Raw genomic sequence first — 16,060 nt, 5'->3', positions numbered from 1 at the left:
AAATAATGCTTATCAGGATTTAAATAAGCGATTACCTTTCCTGTACAATCATCCTGTTAGGAATAAAAGCAGGCACATAATGTAACACATCTTACATTGTGTCTTTTCTAACATTCTATAAGTGTATGTAGAAMCAAACAGAATGGAAAGCTGTGTTAAATGTGAGGTTAGTAATTGCTAATAGTTTGCCATTTTTAATCTGACTGTACTAGGCATTTGTAAAACAAAACATTTAAAAAAAGAACTGAAGAGAAGAATGCACAGAGTAGCTTAATAGAATGGTTGCTGCACTTTTTTTTTTGTCTCCAAATGTACTCAGTATTTTTCAATAACATGAAATGTATTTCTRCCTTCTCATCAAGGTAATCAAACTTTATGCTATCACTAGAATTAATTTCATGTTCAAACTGTAGCAAAGAATTTTTCTCATGACTCGCAAGGATTAAACCTAATTCTAAGTTTAAATGAACTGACAGAGTCGTGCTGTCAAACTTAATTTTGAAGTAAGGGAATACAATCATGCATCAGTAGTGTAGTRCTAATGTGAAGGTAGCATGGTGCCAAAGGTCATAAGGAACTTGTTCTGCCATGCTGCTTTTGGACAAGGTAGTATTCTGTTTCAGTACTGTGAAAGCAAAGATAAATTTGTCTTAATGTCTTGCTTACTGCTAATGTTTAGAGTTTACCCCAAGATTTAATATGGATGGGTACACAGTTGCAGCCCTGTGGTGGTAAATGGGAGGCAGAACTAGATTGAGGCATGGGCTCCTTATTCAGGGAATTAAACAGCTAGTTTGATTTCCATGTAGAGATCTAAGATGAGGTTGACTCAAATTGTGGTACTCTTTCAAAGACAGTGCTAATGTGCTGGCTGCATTTTTTTCTTACAGTGCTACTATACTAAAACTTCTTTGCTCAGCAGCCCAAGAAAAATGGAAACAGTGTAATAGTCCAGCCCTTTTGTTGAGAATTCCCTCTAGCAATAGAAGGGGTGGCTTGTGTTTGGGGTCAGTGCTGGGATTCTTGTCACTTGCTAAGGCCCTTTGCCCAACAATGTTTCCGATCGTATTGCTGGAGAAGTCTTCCTTATGGGGATACGTGTTTCAACAAATAGTCTTTGTAGCAAGGATGAAATAGCAAGAAAAATTTTAAAAATTTGGCTTAACTTGAGTTATTTCCTTCAGTGAATTCTAAAGCTAACTGTAAATGATGAAAGTCTCTTATTTTTAGCTTTGTTACCTGCAGTGCAGTCTGTTGCTTCTCTTTTTATGAATAAGAGGAGAAAAGCTTGAGAAGTCTGATTTGTTAAACAATTCCACTGTAACACTACAAGCTTGTCAGCCTGGCTGCATTATGTCCTTTTCACTTGTTCTTCCTTTGGCTTATTCTCATATCTACTTTTGGTCATGGAATGCCTAGACCTTTTTTACTRTAGGTATTGCTTTATGCTGTGGGGTTTTAATAACTATTTTTACTACTGTGTGTGCTCTATTTGTTCATTATCAAGCAGTTTAAAACTGAAAATATATCTTTTTTTAACAGAAGCTCTTCCAGTTGCAGTATTTTTCGCCTGCCTCTAGATGAAAGCTCCTTGGTATTGCTGTAGGGATTTCTGTAAGTGGATTTTTGAAAATCGAAAYGCTTAAAAGTGTGCTAGACTTCAAAATCCTTTTCTTCTGAGCTGAAGATCAGAGATTAGGTAGGTCACRCTTTCAACACAGGTATTAGTCAACCATGATATTACCTATTTAAATTTAAACCTAAACCTTGAATACTTATATGCAATGAAGGGGAAAACATGTATCTAAAAAACCAAGAATCCAGTTAAAGAATACATATTAAAAAGGAGCTCTGTTGAAATACCTCTACTTTTACATTGAAGGTTTTCTTTTGGGGAGGAGAGAGGGAGTGTTTTCTAGTTAGAGATGAAAATGCACCTTTTAAGCTTTTCAGGTAGCAAATATTTGATGGAAACTATGCAAACATTCTGGATATTTTAGCAATGACTGTGGGTTCAAATTTGTTTTACAGCGATGTTAGCTCTGTGGCATCCTTTTACATTGGTCAGTCTAGTATACTCATGCCCTTTATGGGGGCTCCCTCTAGTGAGCTGTTAGATAAGTCCTTTTTTCTTCTTAGTTCTGAAGTACTTAACATCTTTACTTCCAAGACACAGTTTTTGTTCACTTAATTTTATTATGCTTTTTTTATACATGTGTAAGCTGCTCATGAGTGGTGTATCTGTCTTTTTCCTTTGGTGCAAGCTGGATGGAGTTGTAATGAAGCTGAAGACTAAGACTGCCTGCTCTGCAGGGGTGTGTGTGTGTGTGTGTGTGTGTAGGGGGGGAACCTCACTAAGCTGTTTTCTTCTGTGCAACTCAAGAATGTAAAAATAGGTGGTTAGTTCCGCCGAAACTACTATTCTGTACTGTCAACTTGTCATCTAAAAGTATAAAGCAGCTGGGGAAACTACTGAGGAAAGTGTGGCTTAAAACCTTTTTAGAAAAAACAACCCCCCCCCCCCCAAACAAACAAAAAAACTTTTCAGAATGTTAGTGTTACTGTAGCTTACCTGGCTAATGAGGCCTAGCTATTTGGGCAGTTAATGAAAATAAAAGGGTGGAGGGCTTGGAGAAGACTGAGATCAGAAAACAGTTGAGGAATTCCTGACTGTTATTTGAAATACTGGAGATCTGGCATAGGTGGGGGAACAGGGCCCTGTTCAGTAGGAAAATGGGAAGCACTGTAGTTAGATGGGGAGGGGGGAAGCACACTGATAGTTGTTCTGCAACAAAAGATCTTGGGATTGTTGCAAGCCAATGAAGCTGTGATGTTGGTAGAAAAAGGCCGATACCATGCCAAAACAGAAATATGGTAAAGCTGAAGGAAGCTGGGTTGGGTAGACTGAATGATAGAAGACTATGGGATGGATCTGGAGGAAAAAAGTGGGTGTGGGACCCAAATTTTCAACTGTTTATGTTGAAGACCTTTTGAACTCTAATATATTGCTGGGGGCGGTAGTGGCTAGAGAGTTTGTGGGTCTCCACTGTTGTGCATCTTTAATAGTCTAAGCAAAACAGAGTTTGGGAACAGTATGACAGGATCAACTCTACCTTTCAGGCAGGTAGATACGCAGTGACTTAGTGATGTTACTTCCAGCTGTGTGATCATCAATTTCACTTCCTGATAGGATCTACAGTAAACTTGTTAGCCATACTAAGGTAGACTTTTTTTTTTAAGAAGCTCTGGAAAACTGTCTTTATTTTGTTTAATTTCTATATTTGACACTTTTCAGTATATTGCTAGTTTTCCCTATAGAATGTTATTTCTTGATATTCAGTCAAAATGACATCACAAAGAGATGGGGATGATCTGAATAGGGCTAAGCAGGCAGAAAAGTTTGAGAATTATTCAGATCAGAAAACTGGCAAAGAGACCCAGAATAGATGCTCAAAAAATTCAAAACTTAATTTTATGTGTTACTTTCATGTTGGGCATTTCCTTAGGGTTTCTGTTAGCTCCTTACCCACTTGTGAATATGGAGTTTTTTGGCACGTGTATTGGGTGTGGGGATCACTTTACATGTGTCTCACTTTCCTTTTCTTGTCTTTTGAATGAATGGGCTTCAATACAATGTAATTGAGCCTGTGATCATTTTAGGATTACATTTCTATCATGTGCTGTGGAAGGAATTTAGAAAGATACTTCAAAGGTTTGTTGGTGAATATTCCATTTGCCTTCTTTCTTAATTGTTTTCTGTGTGTACCAATTAATTTAAATTMATCTGAACCTGAACACTAAATGATTGTGAAATCTGTCTGTGTGGGAGATCATCAATTTGCTGATGCTTTTAGCTGAAGATCTTGAACTAATGGCCCTTTATTCCAGAGCCAGGGCTGGGTTTAACTGGTTCTGGGAAGTTATTTGGGATGAAGACTCTAGGATCATATTGTTTCAGGAATTGGACGTCCAGACTTGAAATTTTACAACATGTGTTCACGCAAAGTCAAACAAAAAAAAAATCCCCAAACGTGCTATATTCCGAAGTATTAAGAATCTTTATGCTAGTTTTGTAACCTTACAAGGTGATCTATGTTCTAATCTCAGTGCTCTGCAATGCAGCTGTCTGGTTTTACTGCGAGTCGGTGGCAAGCAGTGGAGAGTAGGGAGAGGTGGGATCATACAGTTGAACCTGAGTCCCCTTTTCCTTGGGTTCATCTGTTTTACAAACCTCTGTGGGGCTGGGCAGGAGTAAATGTGAACAGATTAATTAAACTCTTCTGTGGCTCTGCATTTAATTTTGCTGGTATGCAGTTTTCTGTGTGTAGGAACAGCAGACTTGGCTCAGAACCTTTCAGGAAGAGGAAAAAGTTAGTTCCAGGTTACTGATTTAGAAAGAATTTCACAATGAAATAAGATGAGAGGAAGAAAATGCCACAGGTGAGTGAAGAGAGGATAGTGGCAGAAGTTAGGTGGATGAGGAAACAGCAGAAAGATGGGCTTTGCTTTGTTATTTTGCTTGGAAAACTTTTGACAAAACTCTTCAATATAAGCTAGTGAAATCCATTCACAGCTAATGCTTTTTAAAAATCAAATTTGGCTCCCTTGAGGCCTAACAGGTACAAATACTGTGCATTGCAGGCTGTTGAATTGCAATCTGAGGAATTTCTGGAAAGGGGAGCAAGAGCAAATAGCTTGTGGCTATTTAGCAGGTACTACCTGGCATGCTTGGGAAGAAACATCTTTGCTTGCAAAATCACCTTCTAATATCACATTAGATGGACATTTTTTACTGACTTGGTTGAGACACTGGTTTTCCTTGTTTACCTTGGCTTAAAAATGTAAGTTTGACTATACAGGATCAGACCAAGGGTCTGTTAGCCCAGCTTCCTTTTTCTGTTATGGCCAACTGAGGATGCCAAAAGCAGAATATAGGAGCTGAGAAAGCAGACCGAAATACTTTTCGGAGATACTGTTTTAGCTTCCATCAGCCTGTAGATAGGGGTATCTTGATCTGGCAGTAGTATCTTTGTGCTTAATATGCTCCAAAGGATCTTTTGGTATGAATTTACCCAGTTGCTGTTTGAATCTGTGTAATTCTTTGCTGTTAATGCTGTGGAAGAGTTTCATACTGCATGAAGCGGAAGGATTTCTCTCCCCCCCCCCCCCTTTAAATATGTAGTCTAATGGTTTTATTTTAATGCCTCCTAATTGTTATGTTATGAAAAGCAGCCAACAATCTTTCAGTTTACTTTCTCCAGCTTCCCCATCCTCCCGTCCCATTGCATTGCTTCCTCAGTGATCTCTTTTCCAGTTTGTGGAATCCTAATTTATTTTGGACCTTCTCTGTGCTTTTTCAGTTTAACAACATTCTTGCTGAAGTAAAAGTCAGAACTACACAGTTTTCTGGATTGGGCGTTCTGTGGATACATACAGTGATAGAATAATGTTTCTTCCCTCCTTCCATTTTTCATGCCATTAAGTAGAAAGCAAAGCTGTCAAAATTAAAATTTGATACAGAAATGTATAGGAATTATTAGAGGAAAAGACAGGACAACCTTAGGTAATTATGACTTTAAACAAATGCTATCTTTTTAGTAGCATTTTATTATGTTAAATTATGAATCGGTTGGTGTAGTTATATATTAAATGACTTCCATTCCTTCAACTCAACATTAAAAACTACATAAGACTAGTCTTTTGTTTACTGCTGAGTGAATGCAGTATCAAATTTTGTCCAAATTAACTATTTTCTTAAGGGGGGAAAAAAGGAAACACCAGTGCCATGTCAGAAGAAAATGGTCAGGTGAAAGATCTGTGTTTAGCTCAGTGTCCTGTTCTGACAGCCAATAACAGATGCCTCAGGAAGAGCGTAATAGCAGGACAAGCATATGGTGATATTTCCTTGTATATTCCTAGCCACCTGTTGTTTGTACCTTGGAGATCTTTTAAGCCAAAAGTAATATCTTTCTACTTAATAGCTTCTGATAGAATTTTCTTCTACGGATTTGTCCAGTTCCTACTTTTTTTCTAATGCAAGTGTATTTTTTGGTATTCACAAAAATGAATGGGATAAAGACTTTCCGAATTTTTTTTCTCACAACTCATAGCTGCTGCAAAAAGGCTCTCCCTTCTCTTCAAATACAAAAAGAAGACATTAGTCAAACTCAGTCACCTGTTTGAATTCTAATCTTACTGAGACAAATTAATTTTGGTTATTATATTAACACAAGACATTAACTCTGGGGAGGGTCCTGAGCTTTGGTTTCTCTCAGTCTTTGGTGATATACCCAGTTATATATATATTTTTTTCTGTTTGACTACTTCCCTTCCAAATGAGGGCAGTACTCAGAAATGTATTTCTTTTCAGATTCTGTATAAACCTGACTTTTCCAACAGTGTTCAAATGTGTCACTTCTGTTCTAGAGTACTTGGCTTAGGAAAGAGAGAGCTTCTCTTTGTTTTCTTGTCCTTGAGATTCCTTTTGAATGAAACTTGCCAGACCACTGATATTTGTTCTTTCAAAAACTTGTCTCCTTCCTTTCTTCTTCCACTTGCATGAGGTTTCAGAAATATACTTGCTTTTGACATGAACACATAATTGTAGTGCAGTATCTGAAATGTTAATGTGCTTAAACTGCTGTTCAAGTCCATTTTTAATCTTGACTGGTGTCTGTTCACACAACATAAAACTGTTCTAAATCTAAGAAAAATCTAAGATTAAGGAAAAAATTGAATAACAAAATTATGTGAAGGTGGGGAAATAAGGAGGCCAAACAAATGTTGTTTATTAACATTAATGTTCTGATGTTTTGGGGGGGTTGTTTTTGCTTTGTTTTTTTCTTGGGGGGAGGGGGGAGAGGGCGGGCAGGTTCTTAAAAGCACCTTCCAGTAAAAGCCTGTGTTTAAATTTGTTCAAAGGAGATTGATATGGGGTAGAAGGTAGGGGTAGAGACTTAATACTGGGAGAAGAAAGGGTCCAGAAAGGATCTCTCCTTGTGTAGGCAAAGAAAAAAAAAAAAAAAAAAAAACCAAACAGATAATGCAGAAGCTATGGCTCGTACTTGAGACTGCCACAATCCTATTTTCAATAGCATTTTAGTTTAATAAAACAGGTGAACTGAAGGCATACAGGCTTATTGTGAAGGTACTTTGTACTTGATAAATTTTGCCTGTGAGCAGTGAGAAATCTGGAAATGAATGAAATAGTAGCAGTTCTTCTAGCAGAAACATTCTGTCTTACTAGACAGGGCAGTCTTTAGTGTTCAGCTGGATGATTTAAAAAAAAATCTTCCAGTGCTTCTTAAATTTTGCTGTAGATGTGCTGGAACATCTATGAAGGTACTGCAGAAAACTCAGTCTTTCTCTCTTTCTTCTTCTTTTTTTTCTTTTTTTTTTTTCCCTTCTGCTTTCTTCTTTGTCCTGAAAACTTGGTGTTTATAATCTAAAAGTTACAGGACCCAAAAAACAGTTTTTCTGATCTTGGAGTCAGTGGTGCCTCCATCTAAAACTGAAATGGACTTTGTAGTAGTCTTTTGATGCAGTTCTCTATAGAACTGGAATGTATCTGAATTTACTCAGCTTTACAGCTGCTCTGCCTTCAAAGTATGTTGGGAACAACCAGTGATGAGATGGACTCAGTTTGATTTGTTTGTCAAGTGGACTGACTTCTCTTCAAATACTTCTTTCTTTGAGTCTGAAGGTGTTTCTTGGGTCATGGGCACAGCTGTAAAAATTACTTCTTTGTTGGTGATAAGCTGTCAGAAGCTACCTCAATAAGCTGTCATCTGCTCTGTCTTTTGGTCAGTTAGCTTGAGCATCAGTACAGGCTGGGGATAATGTAACTACACCTTCTGTATCTTTTGTTGAACACTAGCGTTACATAGCAACCACTTCCCAGGATTTACTTCTTGAGGATGTATGTACAACTGTTTCAGAAAGAAATATTCTCATTACACTAGAAGTGCATGGTAAATCTGCCATTGCTAGGAGTTTATTATTGCATTAGTATGTTTACAGTATGTTTACATGCTCTGTGTCCTTTGCATAATATGTAATGCCCAAGTGTTGCTGGCTTCTCCTTGTTGAATTCCTGTATCATGAATTTGAGGTTCTCGGATATACCTGAAGACAGTGCATCTTACTTGCTCACAGATCTGAGATTCAGCATCTCTTTGTGAAGAGACCTTGAAGTAAGTGAATGCAGGGTTTTTTTAAACCTGAGAAGCAGACAAAAATGCATGTAGTGAAGGAAGAGATTGGACACAAAGGTGGGAAGTATGTTATTTGTAATTACCGGGAATGACTCTACTGTCCCTGCCAAGATGACTAAAATGATTACAGGTGAAGAAAATACCCCAAGCAAGATATCAGTTTAAAGTTTATTAAGAAATGCTGTCTGCCAATCCCAGAGATCTAATGGATAGCAAAAGGAAAACAATTCTCTCTCCTACAACTCCTGGTATTATGTCAAGCTTACTCTTTAAATCAGAGAGATATTAGTAGATTAGTTGAGTGTCTTTTGTGAATGAGACTGCTGTCTGTCTTCTGTCAGTGTTAAGCATCTTTAAGCATCTTTCTGTAACAACTAGAATGAAATAAAGTTTGTTTGTTTGTTTTGCTTTGTTTAGAAATGAGGGTAATCTATGTAGATGGCCATGGCAGCATGTGGTTTTACTTCTGAACTATGTTAGAGATTGTGATCAGGACTCTTGAAACAATTCTGGGGCAGTTAATGGACTAGCTGAAAGGAAGGATTATAGTAGATAATTCCCCCCCCCCCCCAAATGAGGCAGCAAGTTTACTAATGCTTTGCAGTGGGGTATGAATCTTGAGAATGGTTCTGCTGAATGCAGTAGTCACAGAGGGTGAGAATTAGAGGTGAACTTGTGAAATCTGTGGAGGATGCCAAACCATGAGGCCTTATGAATGTGTGGAACAGCTGTGTTGTGTGTCAACCTACAGAAAGAATTAGATGTCCCTTACTGTGCTATTCTTTAGTCACCTCACCAGCGAGGTTGTCTCTGCTCTCTCACTGACTCAGAAACTAGTGATAACAGCAACCAGCTTCTGTATTGTGTATCTGTTCTCTTCATGTCTCCTTCTGGTGTTTTTTGTTTTGGATTTTTTTTTTTTTTTATGATACTGGCAGAAATACCTTAATATCCAACCCCTATTTTCTATTTAAACTTAAGTGGCTTCATTTGGAGACTTGTATATGTATATGATTTGATTTATGGTAACTGGTCTTTCAGTACTTTAGCAGAAATTGGAGAGGAGAAGAATTGTGGAGTGTGTGTATGCTTTAAGTTTGGCCAGAACTTTGATAGTACATTAACTGGGGAAGGAAGGGGGAAATAGTTACGCTTGCTCACAGAATATAGTTATGTAGAAGGCTGAAATTGGACCATGCAAATAGGTCACAAAAGTTGATTTTTTTATTTTCATACGACTCATCAGCTTACCTGTGATTATCTCCTGTGGGAAAACAATATAAGCAGTATAACACTTACTGGGTTAGAATAATCCCAGATTCTTAATATGTTAATAAAAACTTGATATCTTTATACAGAAATACTTTCTTGGTTCTGGCTAAGACACTGAAGATCTGGTGACAATGGAATAATAGCTTTAGGAACTGAATACTGAAATAAAACTCACAAATACACATATCTGAATTCAAGACTACCTTTATGCTGACACCAGTCATAGCAGCAACGTGTTCTGGTGGAAGTGGCATGGATTTTGCAGTATGCATATCATAGTAGATCTAAAGTAGAATGGAGTTAAGACTGATTATTTTTGGGTGGTTGAAATAAATGATGATTTCTGGTATCAGTCATTTGTGCTGAAGATGGAACAGCAGCAACATCTAAAATATTTAATAGTTTATTTTCTTATTTCTACTTCTGGTTGCTTGTAATGCTGACAGTTTTGAACAGAAACCTGTTTGGCTTCCCCTACAAGTTAAAGTTTAAAAAAGAAAGCAAAATCAAAAACCAACTGAACAAAGTCCTCCCCAAATATCTTCTTATCTGAGGTGTTATAGCTGTTTTTATAAAATAATGGTTGCAAAAAGTTCAACTTACTGAGGTTCAGACTGATTTTTGTGCTGCTACATAAAAAAAAAATAGCTTTGGAATCTCAGACATTTGGTGCAGGAACTAAATTTGTCACTGAGGTGAGCCTGAATCAGAAAAATACTGTTTGAGAAAGCCTCTTAGTGTTTTGAGGAACACCCATGACAAACTTAATTCTTGCTCAAAGTGCCTTTTTCTTTTCTCGGTGTGGATGTGTGTTTTTGGGTTGTGTTTGTGTTTGGTGGGTTTTTTTTGTGTGTGGGTTTTTTTTTGATTAAGCAACTTGAGTCTCACCTTTTTTTCGAGTATTTCATAAGCCTTTGAAATCTTCTTTTGTTTGTTTGGGTTTTTTGTTTGTTTGTTGAGTATTTTATAAACCTTTTTAGTCTTTTTATCTCCAGACAAGTTGAGGTTGTTTCAGTACCGTGGTTAGAGGAGAGGTTAGGCCTCAGAGCTTGGCTCAATGTCAGACTGCACACAGAGGTAAAGACAGGGTTGTCTTCAACACTTCCTTCATTCTGTCTTATGATACTTCCTCCAAAGCACAACTCCAATTTTTACCAGTTCTTCTTCTGCTTTCCTCCCTTTCCCTCTCRTTCTCTTTGCTTTCCTAAGGCATACCTAGCTTTGTCTGTCTTCTTATCATGATTTATTTAGCCTTGCTCCGGATCCTAAACCTGGAAACTGTGATTTGAACACAGGCCAGCTCCTTACTGCCTATCTTTGGCAGTAATTTGGTGAAAATGCTTAACTTGACAGTACAGACCCTGTTCCTGCTTACATGGAAGCTAACTGTCAGTTCTTGTGGATTAGAGATTCCCAGGGACACCGAAATCATTTCAGAAGGGAAGATGGATTTGCTGGGCAGTCGCTTTACCTCACTCCTTAAATATTTATCAGTTGAAGAAATAGAATGTTCTTTGTGCTCTTCAGTCATATTAGTAAAGCAGGCTTTGTGTAATAGTTTGTGAGGCAAGTAAGTGTGGTTAATTCCTTAAGGTATTCGCTACATCAGTGGTCTGAAATATGGCTTAATATCAGGTCCAACTTTAATCTGCCAGCATTGCCGTCTTCCACGTGGTAAATGAAATTCTTATCTGTTTAGCCACTGTTTTCATTGCATGTGCTGACTGGAAGCGCTTAATTTCTGCGCTTCTCCTTTACAAAGCAGCTTCTGAGGAAAGCATCAGTATGTCTGAAAGCATTATCTGTTAACAGCCTAAAGCTCAAGCCTTCCTAGCCTACTCTGCTTGGTAGATGCAGTTCCCCGTATTAGAGGCTGCTGAATCTGGTAGCCCAACAGAGGGGAGGCTGCCGCAGCTCCTCGCTCCCGGGTCCAGCCAGTAGCAGGGCTGACCACGCATTTGAGCCCAACAGAGGTGCACCCAGACACACTGGTGCAACACATATATACATATACCCACGGCTTGCCACACAGACAGAAAACGGCACTCGCACAAACAGCACCAATGGCCTTATCCTGTTCCCCTCTCTGCCTGATCAAAATGAAAGCCCGTTAGTGGGAAATATATACATATATATACATAATATGAACCCCTGCGGTACCTGGGCTGAGACGCTCAGTCTGGGTGGTAGCTCTGCCTGGATCCTCGGTCTTCCTGTTTTCTGACACCTGGATGATGAGGCCTGCAGCCCTGCTGCTGGTGTTCCTGAGGTGTCCCGGGGGCTGGTGGCCCCCTGGGGAGGGGCTGGGCCAGGGGCTCGTGCTTCTGCAGGGGTTATTGGGGTTCCCCTGCCTGCAGCTGTGCCTCCACACTCCTTTGTGCAGGGGGGGCCAGCCTTTTAGGGGCTGATGACTCTCCTGCAATAGCCCTGGCATCTGTGGGCRCTTCTGTGGCATGCAAGTAGCTAGTGGGAAGCTGAACGCTTGGAACAGCTCCAGTGGCGATCTGTTGGCCTGAGTTTAGCTTCAAAAACAAAATGTTTGATTAGTGTTACCTGCTTCATAGAGTGTATATTTTTTTTACTGGAAGATGCAGATTAAAATTGCTAGTAGTAATTTCATCTGCCTCTGGTGGCTCAGGAAAGAGTGCCCCACTGTGTGTGTATTCTCAATTAGTGAGCAAAATACTTTTTTTGATGTGTTCTCCTTTGCTGTTCGTTACTTCCAAGAAGTTATTTGGAATGAGCATCTGAAGACAGGTCTGTGCTGTGGACGAGCGTATGAAGTTGTTGAGCACCAAATCTAGAAGAAGCAGCACTGTTGTGTGATGAGTGCCTGTGAGGATTTTAGGCCGGTTACATCAGTCAGTTCTGGACTTACAGTGTAAATTTAGTATTTAGGATTGATCTTAAGGTTGACTTTAACTAGCCCAAGCTGTATGATAGYGTTCCTTATCTAAAATGTACCTGTACTAGAGCTGCCTATATTCTGGTACTTATTAAGTGTACTCCTAAAATATATTCTGGGTTTTCCTTTGCTATGCAGAGTGGAGTTTAGGAGTTAGCGTGCAGGCTGCTTCTCTCTCCTCCTGCGCTTGGTGGAATGTGCTGTACTGGAGGGAGGAAGGGGGCTGCAGAGGTCTGTAAGATGGGAGCACGGTCCTGGGGGCTTCCTGAGCCCAAGGCCTGCAGGGAGCACATAGGGTCCGCACCCTACGGAAAGAGCGGTGCTCTAAGGGGACAGCCTCATCTCCCAGGAAAGCGGTACAGCTCCCAGCCCTGGGAGAGCTGGCGGTGCAATTGGAGAGCAACGTTTCAGATAGCGGTGGCTTGAAGATGTCTTGGGTATAACCATTAAGTGATCTGACATGCTAGAGATGATGTAAATMTCTCTGCTGTGGTGTGGTGTTGAACAAACTTTTTTTTTTTCCTTAAGAAAAGAGGTATACTCTAATTTGTGGAAACTGATTAAAAGGTTGATGTAAAAAGTAGAGGGCTAGCTTTGTACGTGCTGTTTCTCATCAAATCTTGCCTTTGAGGTTTTTTTACTTGTAAATAAATTTCACTTGTTTTGAGGGCTGAAAACTATTTCCCCACCTAAACTGTCACTTCAGCAGTTCAGTTCTTTTTCTGGTCAATATGTGAGCCTAAGCCTCTTGAGGTTTGGCTCGAGTCTGAAAGAACTAATATTTCCCCCCCCCCCCAAAACAAACAAACAAACCAAAACGCCACCAACCACACAACCCCCCCCCCCACGCCTTTTCTTAGTTCTCTGCTAATGACTTGGGTGTCTAACGATGCACAGTCATGTTAAGCCTATAGGCCCCTGTGTGTTTGTAGAAGTGTTTGAGGTGACTGAGCAGTTCTACAGACTGAAGCAATGAAGTGAAGTGGTGGTTTACCAGAATAAGCTACATGTTATAACATATTTTAGTAATGATTCTTTTGAAAGCTAATGTATGCGGCATCTTTCCTTTTCTTCTAGTTGGGCAATTGAAGATGGCAAACTGATAGACTCCAGGTTTAAATTTGCTTGTGTTTTTTGGGTGTGGGGGGGTTCTTCTCCCCACTGCCTACTATCAGGACTAGTTCTGAATTGGGGTTGTTGGCAAGCTGCGTGCTTATGGGTTTTTGTATGTATTCTGAATATTTGGGTTTGTGGTTGGATCAGTTATTGCTTCAGCGGTATCTCTCTTTTTTTTTTTTTTTTTTTTTTTTTTTTTTTTTAAACCATGGTGGTTATCAAAGAGAATTATTTGATGGAACTAACTCCAAAAATATGTACGAGTATACAGACTTAATCAAACAGTACTTAGACAAGGACTCAGTGCTTCATAGTAGCTAACGTTTGAAAACGAATAGCAAAAAGCAAACAGTGTAATTGTAGGGAATTGCCTGTGTCTTTGTGGGGTACCGGTGCCCTCTGGAGGCAAAACAGAGAAATGTCCCAGGCTGACAACAGTAGTGACGGGAACTCTTGGGTACCTGCTTTGAGCTTCTGAAGAGTGATGTTATAATTACATTTGTAATTCGGTTTTATTACTTTCTTTTTTGTAGGTGAAAACACTAAAGAAGACCCACAGGGGAAGAAAAGTCTGAGTGAGAAAGTTTCTCTTTATAGAGGTGATATTACATTGCTTGAAGTTGATGCCATTGTTAATGCAGGTAGGTAGTTAAATGTTTTATGTAGTTCTGTCTCGGAAATCCATTATAGCGCTACAAATTTGAATTTTGAAAAGCTACATAAAACAAAAATCCAGTGGAAAGCTGTCTGGAAACTTTATGTATCTCTTCTAATTTCTGTATATTGCATCTGTTCATCTTCTGTGCCATTACTGTGACCAAGATTATTTTAAAGCTTTAATATGTAGTCACTAAGAGACAATACTTCTCTTGCATTTATTTTTTTTAACTTAACTTGAATAGCTGAGACTTCACGCTTTATATTGTAGGTCAGAGCTTAAGTGCTGAACTGCAGTCCATTCCAGGTTATTATTATAAATCAAACCATTTGTAGACTAACTACAGTGGAAATTATTTAACAATAACATAATAAGAACACCGACTTACTGTTTTATGTGATTTGCATGCTTGTTTTTTTCTAAGGAAAATGTAATCTTTCAAATTTCTGGACATGACCTCAAAAGCTCTAAATGTTTTAAGACCTAGTTTAGTTTAGTGACCATGTCTCCATGTCTGCAACAGAGGTGAAGAACTGTGTGTAGTATGTTCTTGTGACAAAAGACTTCAAAGATACTTTAGAGGAGCGAAAAATGCTTAAGTAATGAATTTGCTCATGTATTATATTATAATCAATTAATTTGGTTAGTTTGGAGAGACTATGGGAAAGTGTTCTTCCACCCTTTGCCCCTTGTCTCACCCACATCCCCAAAGTAACATGGTATGTGTGTCTTGGGGATGGAAATCTTTTTTTCCTGGTATTTGGCTAGCATTGTCCTTAATGGTTAGGAGTATTGATTCACTTCAAGAATTAGTTTGTGGTACTACCTATACATTTATTGGAAGGAAACATTGTGGTATTTTCTGTGTRATGGAACAAAGTTCAGAGATCCCCAAGGTTGTATTGGCCAAAGTTGATCGGTTTACCTAGTGCAGTAAAAAGCTATGTGGAGATACTGGTTCAGGTCTAGGAAGAGTATAGTTTGCCCGTACTACATGGACATTAATAAACCTAGTCCCTTGTATTATTTGATGTTATTTCTATCTGCATAACTCCCTTCTTTATAGTGGAGACATGCCAGTGGATTTAATGGAGTAGAAGTAGGCTTCTTAGTGATCTTAAAATGCTTTTTCACACTCCAGCAAGTAGAGAGGATAGTATTTGCGTGCAAAATGTTTTTATTAATCTTGAGTTTACTGATACCCAAAAGCCAATTAAAATCAACAGATATATCAGTATTTTACAGAAATGATTAAAGAAAACATCCAAAACCACACCATAAAGCAGAGGCTGAAAGGCCTGAAGAGGGGCATAACACTCTTGAAATACCTAGAAGACTGCTGCCAAAAAAAAAAGGAATTTTTTTCTACTCTGTGTATTTTGTGTGTAGGCTAAGAGGAGTGGGATGTGGGCATAACAATAGAGATTCAGATTAGATGTTGGTAAAACTACTTAATGGAATGGAAAGTGGTRCTCTGGTAGATTAGCCTGATATGTAACAACTGTTCCAGGTCAGGATGTTGGTATAGATGGGTTCTTGTAACTCTTCTAGTTGTTTTCTTCTGTAATCTTTAATGAAGTTAATTAGATTAAAATAATAACCTATGATTACCTTGAACAATCAAGTATCCTGTGTATGTCAATGCAATAATTAAATCTTAAATGTGAGCTTTTGATTTACTCAATGTTCACCCAACATATGAGGCCCAGGACTGATCCTCTTCCTTTCTGTAAAGAATTAGTTTTTTTTTTTTTTTAATGTTAAACCTCTCAAACTTATTATGAAAGATAGCTGGAAATTTAAATGAGAAAGAAGATGTTTTAGTTCAAGATCTGTGTTGATTGTACAGAAAAGTCTAATTGTTGCAATGAGAGATTTTGAAATCCAACAGTTTCA

At 38.6% G+C, this 16,060-nt stretch overlaps 1 protein-coding gene across 1 annotated transcript in view; it reads left to right on the top strand.

Annotated features, from left to right (window-relative positions):
- The window catches only part of MACROD2 (MACRO domain containing 2), a 900,884-nt gene that overhangs the window by 19,815 nt on the left and 865,009 nt on the right, over positions 1-16,060 (top strand). The window contains exon 2 of the mRNA XM_026055958.1: positions 14,040-14,147. Coding sequence (XP_025911743.1) covers positions 14,040-14,147 — 108 coding nt within the window. The remainder of the gene's footprint in view (positions 1-14,039; positions 14,148-16,060) is intronic.

The sequence above is a fragment of the Apteryx rowi genome, unplaced genomic scaffold, assembly GCF_003343035.1.
Source record: "Apteryx rowi isolate R43461 unplaced genomic scaffold, aptRow1 scaffold_128, whole genome shotgun sequence".
In the NCBI taxonomy this organism is placed as follows: domain Eukaryota; kingdom Metazoa; phylum Chordata; class Aves; order Apterygiformes; family Apterygidae; genus Apteryx; species Apteryx rowi.
The sequence above is the reverse complement of the archived record's forward strand: the minus strand, read 5'-3'. Positions and strand labels throughout refer to the sequence as shown.